Raw genomic sequence first — 23,424 nt, 5'->3', positions numbered from 1 at the left:
AAGCCCAGGCTACGAGGGGTCATCCCTTGGAATTTTCACTCCAAGATCGCCCGCCTGGACCTCCCCCTAGCAGGTGAACATACAGAGGGAAGTGAGCCGAGGGCTCGAACCCGGGCCTGTATGTTGCTAGCCTGCTAGCCCGCCACATGTGGCCACATGACGGGCGAAGAGAATGGGGCAAATTGTTCTATTTAAAGAGCACTACGCGCACATCGTGCGATCAGCCTTTTCCATTAGCTGGAGACCACACATTTTTGCACTCAAAAATAGCGGCGGGGCCTCAGTCTGTCTGTGGGGCATCGGGTATACCGGCCATTTGCCCGGTGGGCCGATGCTCATTTTGCCTTTTAAATGGCCCAATGTTTTGTTGTTGTTGTTGTCTTTTTTTCCTAACTGTGTAAACAGTGAAAGGTGGCGGATTGGACAGATGCTGGCAGACGTGTAAAAAGAACTCAGTTGTTTGGTAGTGGCTATGGTGGAGCTTTCACACATTCAGTCAAATTAGCAAGTGGTGGAGGCCAGCAGGTGGATGGGGGAAAGGACTGGAGGTGGAGAGACGCAAGGCGGCCGCCAGTCCGACTGTCAGGTGAAATGAGCTTCAGGTAAGAAGTTATGACCTGCAGTCTATCTGGGTCAAACCAAGTTTAGGTGGAGTTTATTTTCCTTGTGCTAACTTTTTACAGTCAGTTACAATAACTCGTACTGTGTACTAGCTAGCATGATGGAGTTTCTGTACAGTTGGGTGGGTGCTATGATGTTACTGGTGAACTTTATTTTATTCATATGGTTAGTTAGTAGAGCCAACCGTGCCATAAAAAACGGAATCCTCTGGTATTCAGAGTTAATATTATGCGTTTTGTATTGAGCTGAAAATAAACGCGATTTGTCCCGTACTTCAGCTACAATAAAAAAAGACAAAAAGCTGGAGTTATTCTGTGTCTTTGCTGCACAGCTGCCTCTTCTTCTCTCGTTCTCCCTCTCCTGCTGCTACTTCAATCATGAAACTGATCAATGATCAGCTGATCGGCGTTTCTGCCACAAGTCCCGTCTCTCTTGCTTGTTTATCTCCCGCTTTGCGCCAGAAAGAGGAAACTAGCAGAGGTCGTGTTAAACAGCAGAAGCGCCTTTAAACTTGATAAGCTGTTGTTAGAATTTATTTAATTCGGTGCAATTACTTTTTCATATAGGACCAAGTATGTTTGGATAGCTTTTTCCCCTTGAAAACTGCCGTTTAATATTAGACATTCTTGTCTAATATTAACATTTATTGATCTGAAACGTGTAAGTGTGACAAATATGGAACAAGATACGAAATGAGAAAGGAGGCAAATATTTTTTCACAGCGCTATAGTCTGTAAATGATCTTTTGGCTATAGTAGATCTTTGACTTGTTCCTTTTTTAATTGTTTGTTTAAAATAGTTTTCTCTAGGTTAAGGCGTACGGTCCAGGCCTACAGAGCAGTGGTCTGGCTGTTGGAAAACCCAGTGAACTCACAGTTGATGCCAAGCAAGGAGGAAAAGCTCCTCTGAAAATTATAGCCCAGGTATATCTGGCTTTGTATATGATCACAAATATGTTAAATATATTGTATGTACCGTATTTTTCGGACTATGAGTCGCACTTAAAATCCTTTAATTATCTCAAAAATCGACAGTGCGCCTTATGTATGAATTCTGGTTGTGCTTATTGACCTTGAACCGATTTTATGTAATACACGGCGCTTAAAAATCTGTCAAAAAATGTTTTAGTACGACTTTGGTAAGCTATGAAGTCGCACCGCTTGATGGATTGTCGGAGCATTACGGCTACGTAGTCAGGAGCCTGGCGGAGTGATACGTACTGTGCTGCAACATAATATTACTGTATTGTGTGTGGATCATGACCCCAAAATGCCACCTGTTAAGAGACATGCTGACGAAGCGGATTTCAAACTCAAGGCTGTCAGTCACGCAGTAGAACATGAGAATAGAGCAGCTGCGAGAGATTTCAACATGAATGAATCAATGGTACGGAAGTGGAAGAAGCAAGAAGAAAGAGTTGAGTAAAGTTTGACTTATCTGGCTGTTTTGTTTCGCTTAATGCGTTTTATAGTCCAGTGCGCCTCATGTATGAAACCAGACCTGTTCATCGACAGTGCGCCTTATGGTCCGAAAAATACAGTGTGTTAAATCTGATTGAACTATAATCCCTTGTCTTCTGCACAGGATGGTGAAGTCAATTCTGTGGATGTCCAGGTTAAGGATAATAGCAACAGCACATACACCTGCACCCCACGTAAGCCTGTGAAGCACACTGTGATGGTCTCCTGGGGAGACGCTAACATCCCTGAGAGTCCATTCAGGGGGAGTATGCACTCACACACTCTCACTTTCACTCTGGCATGCAAGGTTTGCCTTTTCTTCTCACTGAAAAGTCTCTTGAGTTTTGGTGTTTGTGCCCACAGATGAATATCAGAGCAGGCTGTCATCCAAACAAGGTGAAGGTCTCTGACCCTGGAGTGGCAAAGACGGGCCTGAAAGCCTTCCAGCCAACATACTTCACTGAAGGCGGGCTCTGCTGCAGATATTCCACTGGACATAGGCGAGCTTGACCTCAGCCAGCTGACAGCCCCTCTTACAACACCCTCAGGCCCAGAGGAGCCCTGCCTGCTGAAGATGCTGCGTAACGCTCACATTGGTGAGTGTCCGTCTGATAAGTGAGAAGTTTGCTAAACAATGAGACTCATCAGAATCCAAATACTTTATTAACCCTTAAGTAAAAGACAGAGGGGGAAAGTAATAAAAGTTAAAGCGTGGAGAAAGAAGCAGGAGCAACTGAAACGGGCTGCATGCACACACAAGAATAAGCGTTGTTAACATCTGTTTTGTCGGTCTGTCTTAGGAATCTCGTTTGTTCCCAGGGAGATTGGTGAGCACCTTGTTAACATCAAGAAGAACGCCCGTCATGTTCCCAGCAGCCCAATTGCTGTTATGATCAAGCAGTCAGGGATTGGTGACGTGTGCGTGTGCGTGGACCGTGGCTGACCAAAGCCAGGACTTTTCAGCCTTGAGAGTTTATCATTGATGCAGGTATATGCTCAGTGAAAGCATAAATACTGTGATATTTTTCTTTTTAAACATTCAAATAGAATATAATATGAGAATTTCGATGTGAAATTTAACCTTTAAGTGACTAGTACTTTGAGAACTGCCATCAATTACACAATGAAGTTCATTTACATATAGGTTATTGTATTAGTAATGCTATATTGTACATAGAGACAGAATATGACATGAAGGGCTACTGACCACAGAAAAGTAAAAGGTAACTGGGCCTAAAGACTAACGGGAGAGAAACACGCTTTCTGTGATTCTATTTGTGTTTTTGTGCTAATCTTGGATATCTTAGGTTGTCTCATTACTGTCATATATGTCCTGTCATTAAAACACTGGCTTCTAACAACTAACAGTGTCTCGAAAATAATTTAATAAATAAACAAATAATATGGATGCATGACTTTTAACTTGTCTATTTTTTAGGCTGAACACTGCTGCTAATGTGACTTAGGTAAATGGTTTCAGGCTCTCCCCTCCTGAGTTTGACAAACGTTCAGGATCAGAAAATGTGTGACTCACAGGTGCTGTAGCGTATGGCCACAGCTTCACTCTGAGCTCCATCTCCATAGAGTGCAGACAGTGATATCTCATACTCCTTAAGACACAGGACAACAGTTTATTGAGATATTGTATTTTTTTTACTTCATAATATGTACCCCAACAATCCAATAGTTCTTCCCCACCTGTCTCAGGTCGCCTCCACTTAGTGAGGTAAGAAACATCATCATCAGCTGCAGCTTCCCAGCGCACTGTCATGTCACTGTCTGAGAAATTAGTTACCCTAAGGTCAGAAGGAGGAGGCACCTTCACTAGAAGATTCGTGCAAATTTGATATATTTGACTTCTCTGTTTTTTTTCTCTCTGAATTATTTTTGAAAAGGAAAAATAATAATTTGAATGTGAAGCAAAACATGTATGGTGCTCGGTAAAGATGACACACCGACCCACTCCTTTTTTGTTTTTGTTTTTTGTTTGAGAAAGTTTGTTTTCATATTAAAGCAGTGTCAGTGACGTCATTCTACCCGACTACCACAGGTAAAGAAAAGCCTGAATCTGTAGATCTTTTTCTTTTGTTTTTGTCTAAAACACAAGAAATAAAAAAGGCAAAAAAGGCAGGGAAACATAGGAAATAATGTTTTGTCAGGCAATGACTTGTTGGCACAAGAAGAGTGGTCGTTGGTAGCCATGACAACAAGGAGGTGTGTTTGTTGCTGGCAGGTAAATGAAAAAAAGCAAAGCAAAGAAAAAAAGTCAGGGGAAGCCCAGGCTACGAGGGGTCATCCCTTGGAATTTTCACTCCAAGATCGCCCGCCTGGACCTCCCCCTAGCAGGTGAACATACAGAGGGAAGTGAGCCGAGGGCTCGAACCCGGGCCTGTATGTTGCTAGCCTGCTAGCCCGCCACATGTGGCCACATGACGGGCGAAGAGAATGGGGCAAATTGTTCTATTTAAAGAGCACTACGCGATCAGCCTTTTCCATTAGCTGGAGACCACACATTTTTGCACTCAAAAATAGCGGCGGGGCCTCAGTCTGTCTGTGGGGCATCGGGTATACCGGCCATTTGCCCGGTGGGCCGATGCTAATTTTGCCTTTTAAATGGCCCAATGTTTTGTTGTTGTTGTTGTCTTTTTTTCCTAACTGTGTAAACAGTGAAAGGTGGCGGATTGGACAGATGCTGGCAGACGTGTAAAAATAACTCAGTTGTTTGGTAGTGGCTATGGTGGAGCTTTCACACATTCAGTCAAATTAGCAAGTGGTGGAGGCCAGCAGGTGGATGGGGGAAAGGACTGGAGGTGGAGAGACGCAAGGCGGCCGCCAGTCCGACTGTCAGGTGAAATGAGCTTCAGGTAAGAAGTTATGACCTGCAGTCTATCTGGGTCAAACCAAGTTTAGGTGGAGTTTATTTTCCTTGTGCTAACTTTTTACAGTCAGTTACAATAACTCGTACTGTGTACTAGCTAGCATGATGGAGTTTCTGTACAGTTGGGTGGGTGCTATGATGTTACTGGTGAACTTTATTTTATTCATATGGTTAGTTAGTAGAGTTGCCAACCGTGCCATAAAAAACGGAATCCTCTGGTATTCACAGTTAATATTATGCGTTTTGTATTGAGCTGAAAATAAAAGCGATTTGTCCCGTACTTCAGCTACAATAAAAAAAAGACAAAAAGCTGGAGTTATTCTGTGTCTTTGCTGCACAGCTGCCTCTTCTTCTCTCGTTCTCCCTCTCCTGCTGCTACTTCAATCATGAAACTGATCAATGATCAGCTGATCGGCGTTTCTGCCACAAGTCCCGTCTCTCTTGCTTGTTTATCTCCCGCTTTGCGCCAGAAAGAGGAAACTAGCAGAGGTCGTGTTAAACAGCAGAAGCGCCTTTAAACTTGATAAGCTGTTGTTAGAATTTATTTAATTCGGTGCAATTACTTTTTCATATAGGACCAAGTATGTTTGGATAGCTTTTTCCCCTTGAAAACTGCCGTTTAATATTAGACATTCTTGTCTAATATTAACATTTATTGATCTGAAACGTGTAAGTGTGACAAATATGGAATAAGATACGAAATGAGAAAGGAGGCAAATATTTTTTCACAGCGCTATAGTCTGTAAATGATCTTTTGGCTATAGTAGATCTTTGACTTGTTCCTTTTTTAATTGTTTGTTTAAAATAGTTTTCTCTAGGTTAAGGCGTACGGTCCAGGCCTACAGAGCAGTGGTCTGGCTGTTGGAAAACCCAGTGAACTCACAGTTGATGCCAAGCAAGGAGGAAAAGCTCCTCTGAAAATTATAGCCCAGGTATATCTGGCTTTGTATATGATCACAAATATGTTAAATATATTGTATGTACCGTATTTTTCGGACTATGAGTCGCACTTAAAATCCTTTAATTATCTCTCAAAAATCGACAGTGCGCCTTATGTATGAATTGTGGTTGTGCTTACTGACCTTGAACCGATTTTATGTAATACACGGCGCTTAAAAATCTGTCAAAAAATGTTTTAGTACGACTTTGGTAAGCTACGAAGTCGCACCGCTTGATGGATTGTCGGAGCATTACGGCTACGTAGTCAGGAGCCTGGCGGAGTGATACGTACTGTGCTGCAACATAATATTACTGTATTGTGTGTGGATCATGACCCCAAAATGCCACCTGTTAAGAGACATGCTGACGAAGCGGATTTCAAACTCAAGGCTGTCAGTCACGCAGTAGAACATGAGAATAGAGCAGCTGCGAGAGATTTCAACATGAATGAATCAATGGTACGGAAGTGGAGGAAGCAAGAAGAAAGAGTTGAGTAAAGTTTGACTTATCTGGCTGTTTTGTTTCGCTTAATGCGTTTTATAGTCCAGTGCGCCTCATGTATGAAACCAGACCTGTTCATCGACAGTGCGCCTTATGGTCCGAAAAATACAGTGTGTTAAATCTGATTGAACTATAATCCCTTGTCTTCTGCACAGGATGGTGAAGTCAATTCTGTGGATGTCCAGGTTAAGGATAATAGCAACAGCACATACACCTGCACCCCACGTAAGCCTGTGAAGCACACTGTGATGGTCTCCTGGGGAGACGCTAACATCCCTGAGAGTCCATTCAGGGGGAGTATGCACTCACACACTCTCACTTTCACTCTGGCATGCAAGGTTTGCCTTTTCTTCTCACTGAAAAGTCTCTTGAGTTTTGGTGTTTGTGCCCACAGATGAATATCAGAGCAGGCTGTCATCCAAACAAGGTGAAGGTCTCTGACCCTGGAGTGGCAAAGACGGGCCTGAAAGCCTTCCAGCCAACATACTTCACTGAAGGCGGGCTCTGCTGCAGATATTCCACTGGACATAGGCGAGCTTGACCTCAGCCAGCTGACAGCCCCTCTTACAACACCCTCAGGCCCAGAGGAGCCCTGCCTGCTGAAGATGCTGCGTAACGCTCACATTGGTGAGTGTCCGTCTGATAAGTGAGAAGTTTGCTAAACAATGAGACTCATCAGAATCCAAATACTTTATTAACCCTTAAGTAAAAGACAGAGGGGGAAAGTAATAAAAGTTAAAGCGTGGAGAAAGAAGCAGGAGCAACTGAAACGGGCTGCATGCACACACAAGAATAAGCGTTGTTAACATCTGTTTTGTCGGTCTGTCTTAGGAATCTCGTTTGTTCCCAGGGAGATTGGTGAGCACCTTGTTAACATCAAGAAGAACGCCCGTCATGTTCCCAGCAGCCCAATTGCTGTTATGATCAAGCAGTCAGGGATTGGTGACGTGTGCGTGTGCGTGGACCGTGGCTGACCAAAGCCAGGACTTTTCAGCCTTGAGAGTTTATCATTGATGCAGGTATATGCTCAGTGAAAGCATAAATACTGTGATATTTTTCTTTTTAAACATTCAAATAGAATATAATATGAGAATTTCGATGTGAAATTTAACCTTTAAGTGACTAGTACTTTGAGAACTGCCATCAATTACACAATGAAGTTCATTTACATATAGGTTATTGTATTAGTAATGCTATATTGTACATAGAGACAGAATATGACATGAAGGGCTACTGACCACAGAAAAGTAAAAGGTAACTGGGCCTAAAGACTAACGGGAGAGAAACACGCTTTCTGTGATTCTATTTGTGTTTTTGTGCTAATCTTGGATATCTTAGGTTGTCTCATTACTGTCATATATGTCCTGTCATTAAAACACTGGCTTCTAACAACTAACAGTGTCTCGAAAATAATTTAATAAATAAACAAATAATATGGATGCATGACTTTTAACTTGTCTATTTTTTAGGCTGAACACTGCTGCTAATGTGACTTAGGTAAATGGTTTCAGGCTCTCCCCTCCTGAGTTTGACAAACGTTCAGGATCAGAAAATGTGTGACTCACAGGTGCTGTAGCGTATGGCCACAGCTTCACTCTGAGCTCCATCTCCATAGAGTGCAGACAGTGATATCTCATACTCCTTAAGACACAGGACAACAGTTTATTGAGATATTGTATTTTTTTTACTTCATAATATGTACCCCAACAATCCAATAGTTCTTCCCCACCTGTCTCAGGTCGCCTCCACTTAGTGAGGTAAGAAACATCATCATCAGCTGCAGCTTCCCAGCGCACTGTCATGTCACTGTCTGAGAAATTAGTTACCCTAAGGTCAGAAGGAGGAGGCACCTTCACTAGAAGATTCGTGCAAATTTGATATATTTGACTTCTCTGTTTTTTTTCTCTCTGAATTATTTTTGAAAAGGAAAAATAATAATTTGAATGTGAAGCAAAACATGTATGGTGCTCGGTAAAGATGACACACCGACCCACTCCTTTTTTGTTTTTGTTTTTTGTTTGAGAAAGTTTGTTTTCATATTAAAGCAGTGTCAGTGACGTCATTCTACCCGACTACCACAGGTAAAGAAAAGCCTGAATCTGTAGATCTTTTTCTTTTCTTTTTGTCTAAAACACAAGAAATAAAAAAGGCAAAAAAGCCAGGGAAACATAGGAAATAATGTTTTGTCAGGCAATGACTTGTTGGCACAAGAAGAGTGGTCGTTGGTAGCCATGACAACAAGGAGGTGTGTTTGTTGCTGGCAGGTAAATGAAAAAAAGCAAAGCAAAGAAAAAAAGTCAGGGGAAGCCCAGGCTACGAGGGGTCATCCCTTGGAATTTTCACTCCAAGATCGCCCGCCTGGACCTCCCCCTAGCAGGTGAACATACAGAGGGAAGTGAGCCGAGGGCTCGAACCCGGGCCTGTATGTTGCTAGCCTGCTAGCCCGCCACATGTGGCCACATGACGGGCGAAGAGAATGGGGCAAATTGTTCTATTTAAAGAGCACTACGCGCACATCGTGCGATCAGCCTTTTCCATTAGCTGGAGACCACACATTTTTGCACTCAAAAATAGCGGCGGGGCCTCAGTCTGTCTGTGGGGCATCGGGTATACCGGCCATTTGCCCGGTGGGCCGATGCTAATTTTGCCTTTTAAATGGCCCAATGTTTTGTTGTTGTTGTTGTCTTTTTTTCCTAACTGTGTAAACAGTGAAAGGTGGCGGATTGGACAGATGCTGGCAGACGTGTAAAAAGAACTCAGTTGTTTGGTAGTGGCTATGGTGGAGCTTTCACACATTCAGTCAAATTAGCAAGTGGTGGAGGCCAGCAGGTGGATGGGGGAAAGGACTGGAGGTGGAGAGACGCAAGGCGGCCGCCAGTCCGACTGTCAGGTGAAATGAGCTTCAGGTAAGAAGTTATGACCTGCAGTCTATCTGGGTCAAACCAAGTTTAGGTGGAGTTTATTTTCCTTGTGCTAACTTTTTACAGTCAGTTACAATAACTCGTACTGTGTACTAGCTAGCATGATGGAGTTTCTGTACAGTTGGGTGGGTGCTATGATGTTACTGGTGAACTTTATTTTATTCATATGGTTAGTTAGTAGAGTTGCCAACCGTGCCATAAAAAACGGAATCCTCTGGTATTCAGAGTTAATATTATGCGTTTTGTATTGAGCTGAAAATAAAAGCGATTTGTCCCATACTTCAGCTACAATAAAAAAAAGACAAAAAGCTGGAGTTATTCTGTGTCTTTGCTGCACAGCTGCCTCTTCTTCTCTCGTTCTCCCTCTCCTGCTGCTACTTCAATCATGAAACTGATCAATGATCAGCTGATCGGCGTTTCTGCCACAAGTCCCGTCTCTCTTGCTTGTTTATCTCCCGCTTTGCGCCAGAAAGAGGAAACTAGCAGAGGTCGTGTTAAACAGCAGAAGCGCCTTTAAACTTGATAAGCTGTTGTTAGAATTTATTTAATTCGGTGCAATTACTTTTTCATATAGGACCAAGTATGTTTGGATAGCTTTTTCCCCTTGAAAACTGCCGTTTAATATTAGACATTCTTGTCTAATATTAACATTTATTGATCTGAAACGTGTAAGTGTGACAAATATGGAATAAGATACGAAATGAGAAAGGAGGCAAATATTTTTTCACAGCGCTATAGTCTGTAAATGATCTTTTGGCTATAGTAGATCTTTGACTTGTTCCTTTTTTAATTGTTTGTTTAAAATAGTTTTCTCTAGGTTAAGGCGTACGGTCCAGGCCTACAGAGCAGTGGTCTGGCTGTTGGAAAACCCAGTGAACTCACAGTTGATGCCAAGCAAGGAGGAAAAGCTCCTCTGAAAATTATAGCCCAGGTATATCTGGCTTTGTATATGATCACAAATATGTTAAATATATTGTATGTACCGTATTTTTCGGACTATGAGTCGCACTTAAAATCCTTTAATTATCTCTCAAAAATCGACAGTGCGCCTTATGTATGAATTGTGGTTGTGCTTACTGACCTTGAACCGATTTTATGTAATACACGGCGCTTAAAAATCTGTCAAAAAATGTTTTAGTAGGACTTTGGTAAGCTACGAAGTCGCACCGCTTGATGGATTGTCGGAGCATTACGGCTACGTAGTCAGGAGCCTGGCGGAGTGATACGTACTGTGCTGCAACATAATATTACTGTATTGTGTGTGGATCATGACCCCAAAATGCCACCTGTTAAGAGACATGCTGACGAAGCGGATTTCAAACTCAAGGCTGTCAGTCACGCAGTAGAACATGAGAATAGAGCAGCTGCGAGAGATTTCAACATGAATGAATCAATGGTACGGAAGTGGAAGAAGCAAGAAGAAAGAGTTGAGTAAAGTTTGACTTATCTGGCTGTTTTGTTTCGCTTAATGCGTTTTATAGTCCAGTGCGCCTCATGTATGAAACCAGACCTGTTCATCGACAGTGCGCCTTATGGTCCGAAAAATACAGTGTGTTAAATCTGATTGAACTATAATCCCTTGTCTTCTGCACAGGATGGTGAAGTCAATTCTGTGGATGTCCAGGTTAAGGATAATAGCAACAGCACATACACCTGCACCCCATGTAAGCCTGTGAAGCACACTGTGATGGTCTCCTGGGGAGACGCTAACATCCCTGAGAGTCCATTCAGGGGGAGTATGCACTCACACACTCTCACTTTCACTCTGGCATGCAAGGTTTGCCTTTTCTTCTCACTGAAAAGTCTCTTGAGTTTTGGTGTTTGTGCCCACAGATGAATATCAGAGCAGGCTGTCATCCAAACAAGGTGAAGGTCTCTGACCCTGGAGTGGCAAAGACGGGCCTGAAAGCCTTCCAGCCAACATACTTCACTGAAGGCGGGCTCTGCTGCAGATATTCCACTGGACATAGGCGAGCTTGACCTCAGCCAGCTGACAGCCCCTCTTACAACACCCTCAGGCCCAGAGGAGCCCTGCCTGCTGAAGATGCTGCGTAACGCTCACATTGGTGAGTGTCCGTCTGATAAGTGAGAAGTTTGCTAAACAATGAGACTCATCAGAATCCAAATACTTTATTAACCCTTAAGTAAAAGACAGAGGGGGAAAGTAATAAAAGTTAAAGCGTGGAGAAAGAAGCAGGAGCAACTGAAACGGGCTGCATGCACACACAAGAATAAGCGTTGTTAACATCTGTTTTGTCGGTCTGTCTTAGGAATCTCGTTTGTTCCCAGGGAGATTGGTGAGCACCTTGTTAACATCAAGAAGAACGCCCGTCATGTTCCCAGCAGCCCAATTGCTGTTATGATCAAGCAGTCAGGGATTGGTGACGTGTGCGTGGACCGTGGCTGACCAAAGCCAGGACTTTTCAGCCTTGAGAGTTTATCATTGATGCAGGTATATGCTCAGTGAAAGCATAAATACTGTGATATTTTTCTTTTTAAACATTCAAATAGAATATAATATGAGAATTTCGATGTGAAATTTAACCTTTAAGTGACTAGTACTTTGAGAACTGCCATCAATTACACAATGAAGTTCATTTACATATAGGTTATTGTATTAGTAATGCTATATTGTACATAGAGACAGAATATGACATGAAGGGCTACTGACCACAGAAAAGTAAAAGGTAACTGGGCCTAAAGACTAACGGGAGAGAAACACGCTTTCTGTGATTCTATTTGTGTTTTTGTGCTAATCTTGGATATCTTAGGTTGTCTCATTACTGTCATATATGTCCTGTCATTAAAACACTGGCTTCTAACAACTAACAGTGTCTCGAAAATAATTTAATAAATAAACAAATAATATGGATGCATGACTTTTAACTTGTCTATTTTTTAGGCTGAACACTGCTGCTAATGTGACTTAGGTAAATGGTTTCAGGCTCTCCCCTCCTGAGTTTGACAAACGTTCAGGATCAGAAAATGTGTGACTCACAGGTGCTGTAGCGTATGGCCACAGCTTCACTCTGAGCTCCATCTCCATAGAGTGCAGACAGTGATATCTCATACTCCTTAAGACACAGGACAACAGTTTATTGAGATATTGTATTTTTTTTACTTCATAATATGTACCCCAACAATCCAATAGTTCTTCCCCACCTGTCTCAGGTCGCCTCCACTTAGTGAGGTAAGAAACATCATCATCAGCTGCAGCTTCCCAGCGCACTGTCATGTCACTGTCTGAGAAATTAGTTACCCTAAGGTCAGAAGGAGGAGGCACCTTCACTAGAAGATTCGTGCAAATTTGATATATTTGACTTCTCTGTTTTTTTTCTCTCTGAATTATTTTTGAAAAGGAAAAATAATAATTTGAATGTGAAGCAAAACATGTATGGTGCTCGGTAAAGATGACACACCGACCCACTCCTTTTTTGTTTTTGTTTTTTGTTTGAGAAAGTTTGTTTTCATATTAAAGCAGTGTCAGTGACGTCATTCTACCCGACTACCACAGGTAAAGAAAAGCCTGAATCTGTAGATCTTTTTCTTTTGTTTTTGTCTAAAACACAAGAAATAAAAAAGGCAAAAAAGCCAGGGAAACATAGGAAATAATGTTTTGTCAGGCAATGACTTGTTGGCACAAGAAGAGTGGTCGTTGGTAGCCATGACAACAAGGAGGTGTGTTTGTTGCTGGCAGGTAAATGAAAAAAAGCAAAGCAAAGAAAAAAAGTCAGGGGAAGCCCAGGCTACGAGGGGTCATCCCTTGGAATTTTCACTCCAAGATCGCCCGCCTGGACCTCCCCCTAGCAGGTGAACATACAGAGGGAAGTGAGCCGAGGGCTCGAACCCGGGCCTGTATGTTGCTAGCCTGCTAGCCCGCCACATGTGGCCACATGACGGGCGAAGAGAATGGGGCAAATTGTTCTATTTAACACTAGGAAGGCCCAGGCTTCTACCTTTCTACCTTTAAAACCCGGAGAGCAGCCAAATGGCTGGTAGGCTTTTAGCTAAGCTTTAGCTTCAGGCAAGTGGAAGCTAAATTGGCTAGTCATTCATATGTAAATTGGGTTGTTACCTGGGAATTCTGGAGGGAGGGGAGTGGGGGTGTGTGGATGAGGGGGTGGGGGAGCTGCTAAAAGCGGTGAGCTTCCTTTTGTTTCATCTTGATGCATTCTCAATCATCCAGGGAAACAAATCTCCAAAAGTCACCAACTTGGAGTGTTTCAGTTTGCCATCTTAGGGAGAAATCAACACACATGGGTGTATGTCCTTTGTTGCTGAGATTTATTGATAAAAACAGTACAAAAAATCAACCATTTGTACACATTTTTACAAATAATTATAAAAAGTGAGTGAGTACATTTCGACATTTTCAGCAATCACTCACAATCCTGGCACTGCCATGGTATCTGTAGTCTGCATTTACCACATGTGTATCTGTTGCAGTGAACACATCGCACAGTGGCATGATTGTTCTTGCAATTGTGTTTGACCTGACACATGGCTCTTTTTCCAGGGCTAGGTGTGGAGGGTTGTGTCAAAGGCAACTGTTCTTTTCTTGCCTTCTTCGCAGCTACATGAGAGTGAGCTAACTCCCTTGCAAGCTCCACCAGGAAGTCCACCCGTCTTTCCTTCGTCCCGGAGCATGCTTGATACAGCACATGTGCATTCAGTGCTGCCATGTCAATCATGTTATAAAACACGGCAACTGGCCAGCGCCGTGTTCCTCTGCGGACAGTGTACTCCCGAACCATCTGGTCCATCACATCCACGCCACACTTTGTTTTGTTGTAAAGGGTGACAGTGTTTGGCTTCCTTTTGGTAGTGTTATCAGTCTGAACCACGCCGTGCATGCTGCTAAGAATATAGACTGTCTTCTTCCGTTTGGCCGCATACGCCGTCAGCGTGGCAGCAGATGTTGAAAACACCTAAGAAATAAGATAAATTGTTATTTCCATAGCACTTTTACACACAATGAAACACATAAACATAGAACCAGAAAAGACCTGCAACATACCTGAGTGGTGAATTCATTGCGATCTGTCTGTCTAGTGGATTGAGGAATTTCCCTGCGAATCTTGTTGACTGTGCCGAGGATGGTGGTTTTCCGTCTAAGAAGTTTTTGCGCAAGTGAAAGCGATGTGAAAAAATTGTCCGTGGTAACATTTCTGCCCTTGTCTAGGAATGGTTCCATCAGCCTCATTACTACATTTTCAGAAAGTCTCTCCCCAGTGGGACGACTGGGGTCCTTGCCAAGATATGGGAAGACATTGCAAATGTACTTGGATTTTAGGTCGCAAGCCACCCAAAACTTGATCCCAAACTTGTCCGGCTTACTTGCAATATACTGCAGGAAACTGCACCGAGTCTTTGATGGGAAAAGCTGTTCATCAACGGTGATATGTAGACCAGGGTTGTAGCACGTGATGCAGTTGGTGACAAATGATCCCCACAAACTGGAAATTGCAGCGAACTTATCAGTCTTTGCTCGATCACTGCGGGTGGACTTGTCATCAAAGCGTAGGTGTTGCATGATTTCTTTGAAGCGGTTTCGTGCCATAGTTCCAATTATCTGTGGGTTTCCCAGGTTTGCTGACCAGCAGTCATTTAGAGATGGAACCCTGGTAACCCCCCGCAAGATGACAATTGCAATAAATGCCATTAGTTCAGGGAGGTCCATGAACCAATGAACATGCTCCGTTTGCTGTGCATGTTGAACAGTCCATTCTTGAATGCTACGAAGCATGTCAAGAGTGACAAAACACAGGAAGCTCTGAAGGCGACTCGTGATATTTCTCCTGGCCTTAGCCGTTGGCTCTCCATCTGCAGCGTACGCTTCTATTGGGGTGAAAGGGAGACAGGTCCCCACCTGTTCTTCACGCCACACTGTGCCATCTTTCGCTGTCTCAGTCCCCAAACAAGCTCTCTTTTTAGGTGCAGAAGCAGTCTCCTCATCTGCAGTGTGAACAAATTCAAATTGTGAGCAATGGGAAGGTCCAGTATCTCCTCCTCTGTATCAGAATAATGTCTGAAATATCTTACTTACAAACTACATCCACTTACTTATTTGAAATGAAATAGGAAATAACATGAAATGCAACTAACCGGAAGACTGATCAGACAGCTCTGAGTCCGAATCCGGCTGAACTTGTAGGTCTTCTCCATCCGAGTCACAAGGGTCGACTTCCCTCAGGATCATTTCCAAGGCCTGCTGAGTGGTGAGTCTTCTCTGCATTTTCTTTCCTTGGAGAGGAGGTCCGTACACCACAGAATTCTTCAGGGCAATGAAGGATTAGGCTAAGTGTAGTGAGATTGTATCATATATATAGGGCTTGGCTTCCTGATCAATGCTCCACTACCAAAAGGAAGCCAAGCCCTGCCACCCTTTACAACAAAACAAGGTGTGATCACATTGATGCCACAATGGACGACTGATCAATGCTCCACTACCAAAAGGAAGCCAAGCCCTGCCACCCTTTACAACAAAACAAGGTGTGATCACAGGGCTTGGCTTCCTTTTGGTAGTGGAGCATTGATCAGTCGTCCATTGTGGCATCAATGTGATCACACCTTGTTTTGTTGTAAATGCCACAATGGACGACTGATCAATGCTCCACTACCAAAAGGAAGCCAAGCCCTGTGATCACACCTTGTTTTGTTGTAAAGGGTGGCAGGGCTTGGCTTCCTTTTGGTAGTGGAGCATTGATCAGTCGTCCATTGTGGCATCAATGTGATCACACCTTGTTTTGTTGTAAATGCCACAATGGACGACTGATCAATGCTCCACTACCTTTTTTTTTTTTTTTTTACTTTGATTTTTATTAGGTTATTTTATCATTGTGGACATACAGTAAAGAAAATAACAAACAGACATACATATAAACAAACAGAGTCTGGAGTTTACATATCTTTCTCCATTTATCACATTGCAGAAAAAAAAAGAAAACCTATTATGTTATTTCATTTGTGTCACTTCTGAATGTTTTCCACTTCCTCCATAGTCTGTCGTATTTACCTCCCATCAGTCTAATGTTGAGTGTTATTTTTTCCATCTCTGAGATATCCTCTACAATACTGATCCAATCCCGCTGGGTGGGAGGATCTGGATGTAACCACTTCTTTGTAATTGCTTTTTTTGTTGCGGCCAGAATTATTTTGACTAAATACACGTCCTCTTTTTGTATGTATTCTTTTATGTTTCCTAGATACATCACTTGGCAAGTATTTGGGAATGTATAACTCAAAATATTATCCATATTCATTTTTAAGTCTTCCCAATACTTTTTAATTTTAATGCATTTCCAGAATACATGAGAATGATCCGCTTCCATTTCTCCACACAATCTCCAACAATTTTGTAAACTTGAGGTCAGTTTGCTTTTTATTTTGGGTGTAATGAAAAAACGTGTCAAATTTTTCCAACAAAATTCCCTCCACAACGGCGAATTAGTTGTACTGTGTTGCAATTCACACATATTGAGCCATTCTTTCTCTGTTATTTTTATGGTCAGTTCAACTTCCCATTTCTTTTTAATATAGAGTGTTGAATCTTGTCTATTTTCTTCTAATGACCTATAGAAGGTGGAAATAGTTTTAAATTGTTTATGTTCATAGCAATCTTTTACTTTTCCGACAACCCCCAGTGGTTTCCCAAGCCAGTCAGATTTTATTTGTTTTGCGTAGTAGTCCCTAACTTGCAAATATCTAAAGAAATCTCTATTTTCCAATTTGTATTTGTTTTTTAGTTGTTGGAAACTCATTAGTCCTCCGTTTTTCATAAGGGTACAAACTGCTGTAATCCCTTTTAGTTCCCACTGTTTGAATGTTTGGTCCAATTGTCCTGCCTTGAAATTTTTATCATGTCTAAACCATCTGAGTATAAATAATTGTTCTTTTAACTGACATTTTTCTATTACTGTGTGCCATATGTCTAATGTAAATTTCACAATTTGATTCATTCCACTTTTATTCTTTGTCATTAAATGTTTGTCAGAGATAAAAATCTGAATGTTGTTTCCCTCGATTTCTTTCTCAATTTCCTTCCATCTTGCCTCATATTCTGGTCTACACCAACCAGCAAGTGGTCTGAGTTGGGCTGCATAGAAGTATTCCCTTAGGTTCGGCAAGGCCATCCCTCCCTTGCGCTTCGGGAGTTGCAGTGTTGTTAGTCTTATTCTGGGCTTCTTCCCACCCCAAATAAACCTTGATATCAACACACATGGGTGTATGTCCTTTGTTGCTGAGATTTATTGATAAAAACAGTACAAAAAATCAACCATTTGTACACATTTTTACAAATAATTATAAAAAGTGAGTGAGTACATTTCAACATTTTCAGCAATCACTCACAATCCTGGCACTGCCATGGTATCTGTAGTCTGCATTTACCTTGGCTTGGCTTCCTGATCAATTGTCCACTACCAAAAGGAAGCCAAGCCCTGTGATCACACCTTGTTTTGTTGTAAAGGGTGGCAGGGCTTGGCTTCCTTTTGGTAGTGGAGCATTGATCAGTCGTCCATTGTGGCATTTACAACAAAACAAGGTGTGATCACATTGATGCCACAATGGACGACTGATCAATGCTCCACTACCAAAAGGAAGCCAAGCCCTGTGATCACACCTTGTTTTGTTGTAAAGGGTGGCAGGGCTTGGCTTCCTTTTGGTAGTGGAGCATTGATCAGTCGTCCATTGTGGCATCAATGTGATCACACCTTGTTTTGTTGTAAATGCCACAATGGACGACTGATCAATGCTCCACTACCAAAAGGAAGCCAAGCCCTGTGATCACACCTTGTTTTGTTGTAAAGGGTGGCAGGGCTTGGCTTCCTTTTGGTAGTGGAGCATTGATCAGTCGTCCATTGTGGCATCAATGTGATCACACCTTGTTTTGTTGTAAATGCCACAATGGACGACTGATCAATGCTCCACTACCAAAAGGAAGCCAAGCCCTGCCACCCTTTACAACAAAACAAGGTGTGATCACAGGGCTTGGCTTCCTTTTGGTAGTGGAGCATTGATCAGTCGTCCATTGTGGCATCAATGTGATCACACCTTGTTTTGTTGTAAATGCCACAATGGACGACTGATCAATGCTCCACTACCAAAAGGAAGCCAAGCCCTGCCACCCTTTACAACAAAACAAGGTGTGATCACAGGGCTTGGCTTCCTTTTGGTAGTGGACAATTGATCAGGAAGCCAAGCCAAGGTAAATGCAGACTACAGATACCATGGCAGTGCCAGGATTGTGAGTGATTGCTGAAAATGTTGAAATGTACTCACTCACTTTTTATAATTATTTGTAAAAATGTGTACAAATGGTTGATTTTTTGTACTGTTTTTATCAATAAATCTCAGCAACAAAGGACATACACCCATGTGTGTTGATATCAAGGTTTATTTGGGGTGGGAAGAAGCCCAGAATAAGACTAACAACACTGCAACTCCCGAAGCGCAAGGGAGGGATGGCCTTGCCGAACCTAAGGGAATACTTCTATGCAGCCCAACTCAGACCACTTGCTGGTTGGTGTAGACCAGAATATGAGGCAAGATGGAAGGAAATTGAGAAAGAAATCGAGGGAAACAACATTCAGATTTTTATCTCTGACAAACATTTAATGACAAAGAATAAAAGTGGAATGAATCAAATTGTGAAATTTACATTAGACATATGGCACACAGTAATAGAAAAATGTCAGTTAAAAGAACAATTATTTATACTCAGATGGTTTAGACATGATAAAAATTTCAAGGCAGGACAATTGGACCAAACATTCAAACAGTGGGAACTAAAAGGGATTACAGCAGTTTGTACCCTTATGAAAAACGGAGGACTAATGAGTTTCCAACAACTAAAAAACAAATACAAATTGGAAAATAGAGATTTCTTTAGATATTTGCAAGTTAGGGACTACTACGCAAAACAAATAAAATCTGACTGGCTTGGGAAACCACTGGGGGTTGTCGGAAAAGTAAAAGATTGCTATGAACATAAACAATTTAAAACTATTTCCACCTTCTATAGGTCATTAGAAGAAAATAGACAAGATTCAACACTCTATATTAAAAAGAAATGGGAAGTTGAACTGACCATAAAAATAACAGAGAAAGAATGGCTCAATATGTGTGAATTGCAACACAGTACAACTAATTCGCCGTTGTGGAGGGAATTTTGTTGGAAAAATTTGACACGTTTTTTCATTACACCCAAAATAAAAAGCAAACTGACCTCAAGTTTACAAAATTGTTGGAGATTGTGTGGAGAAATGGAAGCGGATCATTCTCATGTATTCTGGAAATGCATTAAAATTAAAAAGTATTGGGAAGACTTAAAAATGAATATGGATAATATTTTGAGTTATACATTCCCAAATACTTGCCAAGTGATGTATCTAGGAAACATAAAAGAATACATACAAAAAGAGGACGTGTATTTAGTCAAAATAATTCTGGCCGCAACAAAAAAAGCAATTACAAAGAAGTGGTTACATCCAGATCCTCCCACCCAGCGGGATTGGATCAGTATTGTAGAGGATATCTCAGAGATGGAAAAAATAACACTCAACATTAGACTGATGGGAGGTAAATACGACAGACTATGGAGGAAGTGGAAAACATTCAGAAGTGACACAAATGAAATAACATAATAGGTTTTCTTTTTTTTTCTGCAATGTGATAAATGGAGAAAGATATGTAAACTCCAGACTCTGTTTGTTTATATGTATGTCTGTTTGTTATTTTCTTTACTGTATGTCCACAATGATAAAATAACCTAATAAAAATCAAAGTAAAAAAAAAAAAAAAAAGGTAGTGGAGCATTGATCAGTCGTCCATTGTGGCATTTACAACAAAACAAGGTGTGATCACATTGATGCCACAATGGACGACTGATCAATGCTCCACTACCAAAAGGAAGCCAAGCCCTGCCACCCTTTACAACAAAACAAGGTGTGATCACAGGGCTTGGCTTCCTTTTGGTAGTGGAGCATTGATCAGTCGTCCATTGTGGCATTTACAACAAAACAAGGTGTGATCACATTGATGCCACAATGGACGACTGATCAATGCTCCACTACCAAAAGGAAGCCAAGCCCTGTGATCACACCTTGTTTTGTTGTAAAGGGTGGCAGGGCTTGGCTTCCTTTTGGTAGTGGAGCATTGATCAGTCGTCCATTGTGGCATCAATGTGATCACACCTTGTTTTGTTGTAAAGGGTGGCAGGGCTTGGCTTCCTTTTGGTAGTGGAGCATTGATCAGTCGTCCATTGTGGCATCAATGTGATCACACCTTGTTTTGTTGTAAAGGGTGGCAGGGCTTGGCTTCCTTTTGGTAGTGGAGCATTGATCAGGAAGCCAAGCCCTATATATATGATACAATCTCACTACACTTAGCCTAATCCTTCATTGCCCTGAAGAATTCTGTGGTGTACGGACCTCCTCTCCAAGGAAAGAAAATGCAGAGAAGACTCACCACTCAGCAGGCCTTGGAAATGATCCTGAGGGAAGTCGACCCTTGTGACTCGGATGGAGAAGACCTACAAGTTCAGCCGGATTCGGACTCAGAGCTGTCTGATCAGTCTTCCGGTTAGTTGCATTTCATGTTATTTCCTATTTCATTTCAAATAAGTAAGTGGATGTAGTTTGTAAGTAAGATATTTCAGACATTATTCTGATACAGAGGAGGAGATACTGGACCTTCCCATTGCTCACAATTTGAATTTGTTCACACTGCAGATGAGGAGACTGCTTCTGCACCTAAAAAGAGAGCTTGTTTGGGGACTGAGACAGCGAAAGATGGCACAGTGTGGCGTGAAGAACAGGTGGGGACCTGTCTCCCTTTCACCCCAATAGAAGCGTACGCTGCAGATGGAGAGCCAACGGCTAAGGCCAGGAGAAATATCACGAGTCGCCTTCAGAGCTTCCTGTGTTTTGTCACTCTTGACATGCTTCGTAGCATTCAAGAATGGACTGTTCAACATGCACAGCAAACGGAGCATGTTCATTGGTTCATGGACCTCCCTGAACTAATGGCATTTATTGCAATTGTCATCTTGCGGGGGGTTACCAGGGTTCCATCTCTAAATGACTGCTGGTCAGCAAACCTGGGAAACCCACAGATAATTGGAACTATGGCACGAAACCGCTTCAAAGAAATCATGCAACACCTACGCTTTGATGACAAGTCCACCCGCAGTGATCGAGCAAAGACTGATAAGTTCGCTGCAATTTCCAGTTTGTGGGGATCATTTGTCACCAACTGCATCACGTGCTACAACCCTGGTCTACATATCACCGTTGATGAACAGCTTTTCCCATCAAAGACTCGGTGCAGTTTCCTGCAGTATATTGCAAGTAAGCCGGACAAGTTTGGGATCAAGTTTTGGGTGGCTTGCGACCTAAAATCCAAGTACATTTGCAATGTCTTCCCATATCTTGGCAAGGACCCCAGTCGTCCCACTGGGGAGAGACTTTCTGAAAATGTAGTAATGAGGCTGATGGAACCATTCCTAGACAAGGGCAGAAATGTTACCACGGACAATTTTTTCACATCGCTTTCACTTGCGCAAAAACTTCTTAGACGGAAAACCACCATCCTCGGCACAGTCAACAAGATTCGCAGGGAAATTCCTCAATCCACTAGACAGACAGATCGCAATGAATTCACCACTCAGGTATGTTGCAGGTCTTTTCTGGTTCTATGTTTATGTGTTTCATTGTGTGTAAAAGTGCTATGGAAATAACAATTTATCTTATTTCTTAGGTGTTTTCAACATCTGCTGCCACGCTGACGGCGTATGCGGCCAAACGGAAGAAGACAGTCTATATTCTTAGCAGCATGCACGGCGTGGTTCAGACTGATAACACTACCAAAAGGAAGCCAAACACTGTCACCCTTTACAACAAAACAAAGTGTGGCGTGGATGTGATGGACCAGATGGTTCGGGAGTACACTGTCCGCAGAGGAACACGGCGCTGGCCAGTTGCCGTGTTTTATAACATGATTGACATGGCAGCACTGAATGCACATGTGCTGTATCAAGCATGCTCCGGGACGAAGGAAAGACGGGTGGACTTCCTGGTGGAGCTTGCAAGGGAGTTAGCTCACTCTCATGTAGCTGCGAAGAAGGCAAGAAAAGAACAGTTGCCTTTGACACAACCCTCCACACCTAGCCCTGGAAAAAGAGCCATGTGTCAGGTCAAACACAATTGCAAGAACAATCATGCCACTGTGCGATGTGTTCACTGCAACAGATACACATGTGGTAAATGCAGACTACAGATACCATGGCAGTGCCAGGATTGTGAGTGATTGCTGAAAATGTCGAAATGTACTCACTCACTTTTTATAATTATTTGTAAAAATGTGTACAAATGGTTGATTTTTTGTACTGTTTTTATCAATAAATCTCAGCAACAAAGGACATACACCCATGTGTGTTGATTTCTCCCTAAGATGGCAAACTGAAACACTCCAAGTTGGTGACTTTTGGAGATTTGTTTCCCTGGATGATTGAGAATGCATCAAGATGAAACAAAAGGAAGCTCACCGCTTTTAGCAGCTCCCCCACCCCCTCATCCACACACCCCCACTCCCCTCCCTCCAGAATTCCCAGGTAACAACCCAATTTACATATGAATGACTAGCCAATTTAGCTTCCACTTGCCTGAAGCTAAAGCTTAGCTAAAAGCCTACCAGCCATTTGGCTGCTCTCCGGGTTTTAAAGGTAGAAAAGCCAAATGGCTGGGCTCTGGGCCTTCCTAGTGTTAAAGAGCACTACGCGCACATCGTGCGATCAGCCTTTTCCATTAGCTGGAGACCACACATTTTTGCACTCAAAAATAGCGGCGGGGCCTCAGTCTGTCTGTGGGGCATCGGGTATACCGGCCATTTGCCCGGTGGGCCGATGCTAATTTTGCCTTTTAAATGGCCCAATGTTTTGTTGTTGTATTTGTTGTTGTCTTTTTTTCCTAACTGTGTAAACAGTGAAAGGTGGCGGATTGGACAGATGCTGGCAGACGTGTAAAAAGAACTCAGTTGTTTGGTAGTGGCTATGGTGGAGCTTTCACACATTCAGTCAAATTAGCAAGTGGTGGAGGCCAGCAGGTGG

General features: G+C 42.4%; 1 protein-coding gene across 1 annotated transcript in view; it reads left to right on the top strand.

The window, feature by feature from the left end:
- Nucleotides 1–11,727, top strand: part of LOC146561275 (filamin-A-like) — a 32,612-nt gene extending 20,885 nt beyond the window's left edge. The window contains exons 18-29 of the mRNA XM_085243189.1: nucleotides 2,206–2,347; nucleotides 2,445–2,477; nucleotides 2,564–2,677; nucleotides 2,882–2,997; nucleotides 6,555–6,696; nucleotides 6,794–6,826; nucleotides 6,913–7,026; nucleotides 7,231–7,346; nucleotides 10,915–11,056; nucleotides 11,154–11,186; nucleotides 11,273–11,386; nucleotides 11,591–11,727. Coding sequence (XP_085099315.1) covers nucleotides 2,206–2,347; nucleotides 2,445–2,477; nucleotides 2,564–2,677; nucleotides 2,882–2,997; nucleotides 6,555–6,696; nucleotides 6,794–6,826; nucleotides 6,913–7,026; nucleotides 7,231–7,346; nucleotides 10,915–11,056; nucleotides 11,154–11,186; nucleotides 11,273–11,386; nucleotides 11,591–11,727 — 1,236 coding nt within the window. The remainder of the gene's footprint in view (nucleotides 1–2,205; nucleotides 2,348–2,444; nucleotides 2,478–2,563; nucleotides 2,678–2,881; nucleotides 2,998–6,554; nucleotides 6,697–6,793; nucleotides 6,827–6,912; nucleotides 7,027–7,230; nucleotides 7,347–10,914; nucleotides 11,057–11,153; nucleotides 11,187–11,272; nucleotides 11,387–11,590) is intronic.
- Nucleotides 11,728–23,424: the final 11,697 nt, after the last annotated feature.

This window comes from Mchenga conophoros, linkage group LG13 (genome assembly GCF_057382185.1).
Source record: "Mchenga conophoros isolate Kocher_MC1m ecotype Shallow Benthic linkage group LG13, M_conophoros_male_GT1.1, whole genome shotgun sequence".
NCBI classification, from domain to species: domain Eukaryota; kingdom Metazoa; phylum Chordata; class Actinopteri; order Cichliformes; family Cichlidae; genus Mchenga; species Mchenga conophoros.
This window is presented reverse-complemented; position numbering and strand designations above follow the sequence as displayed.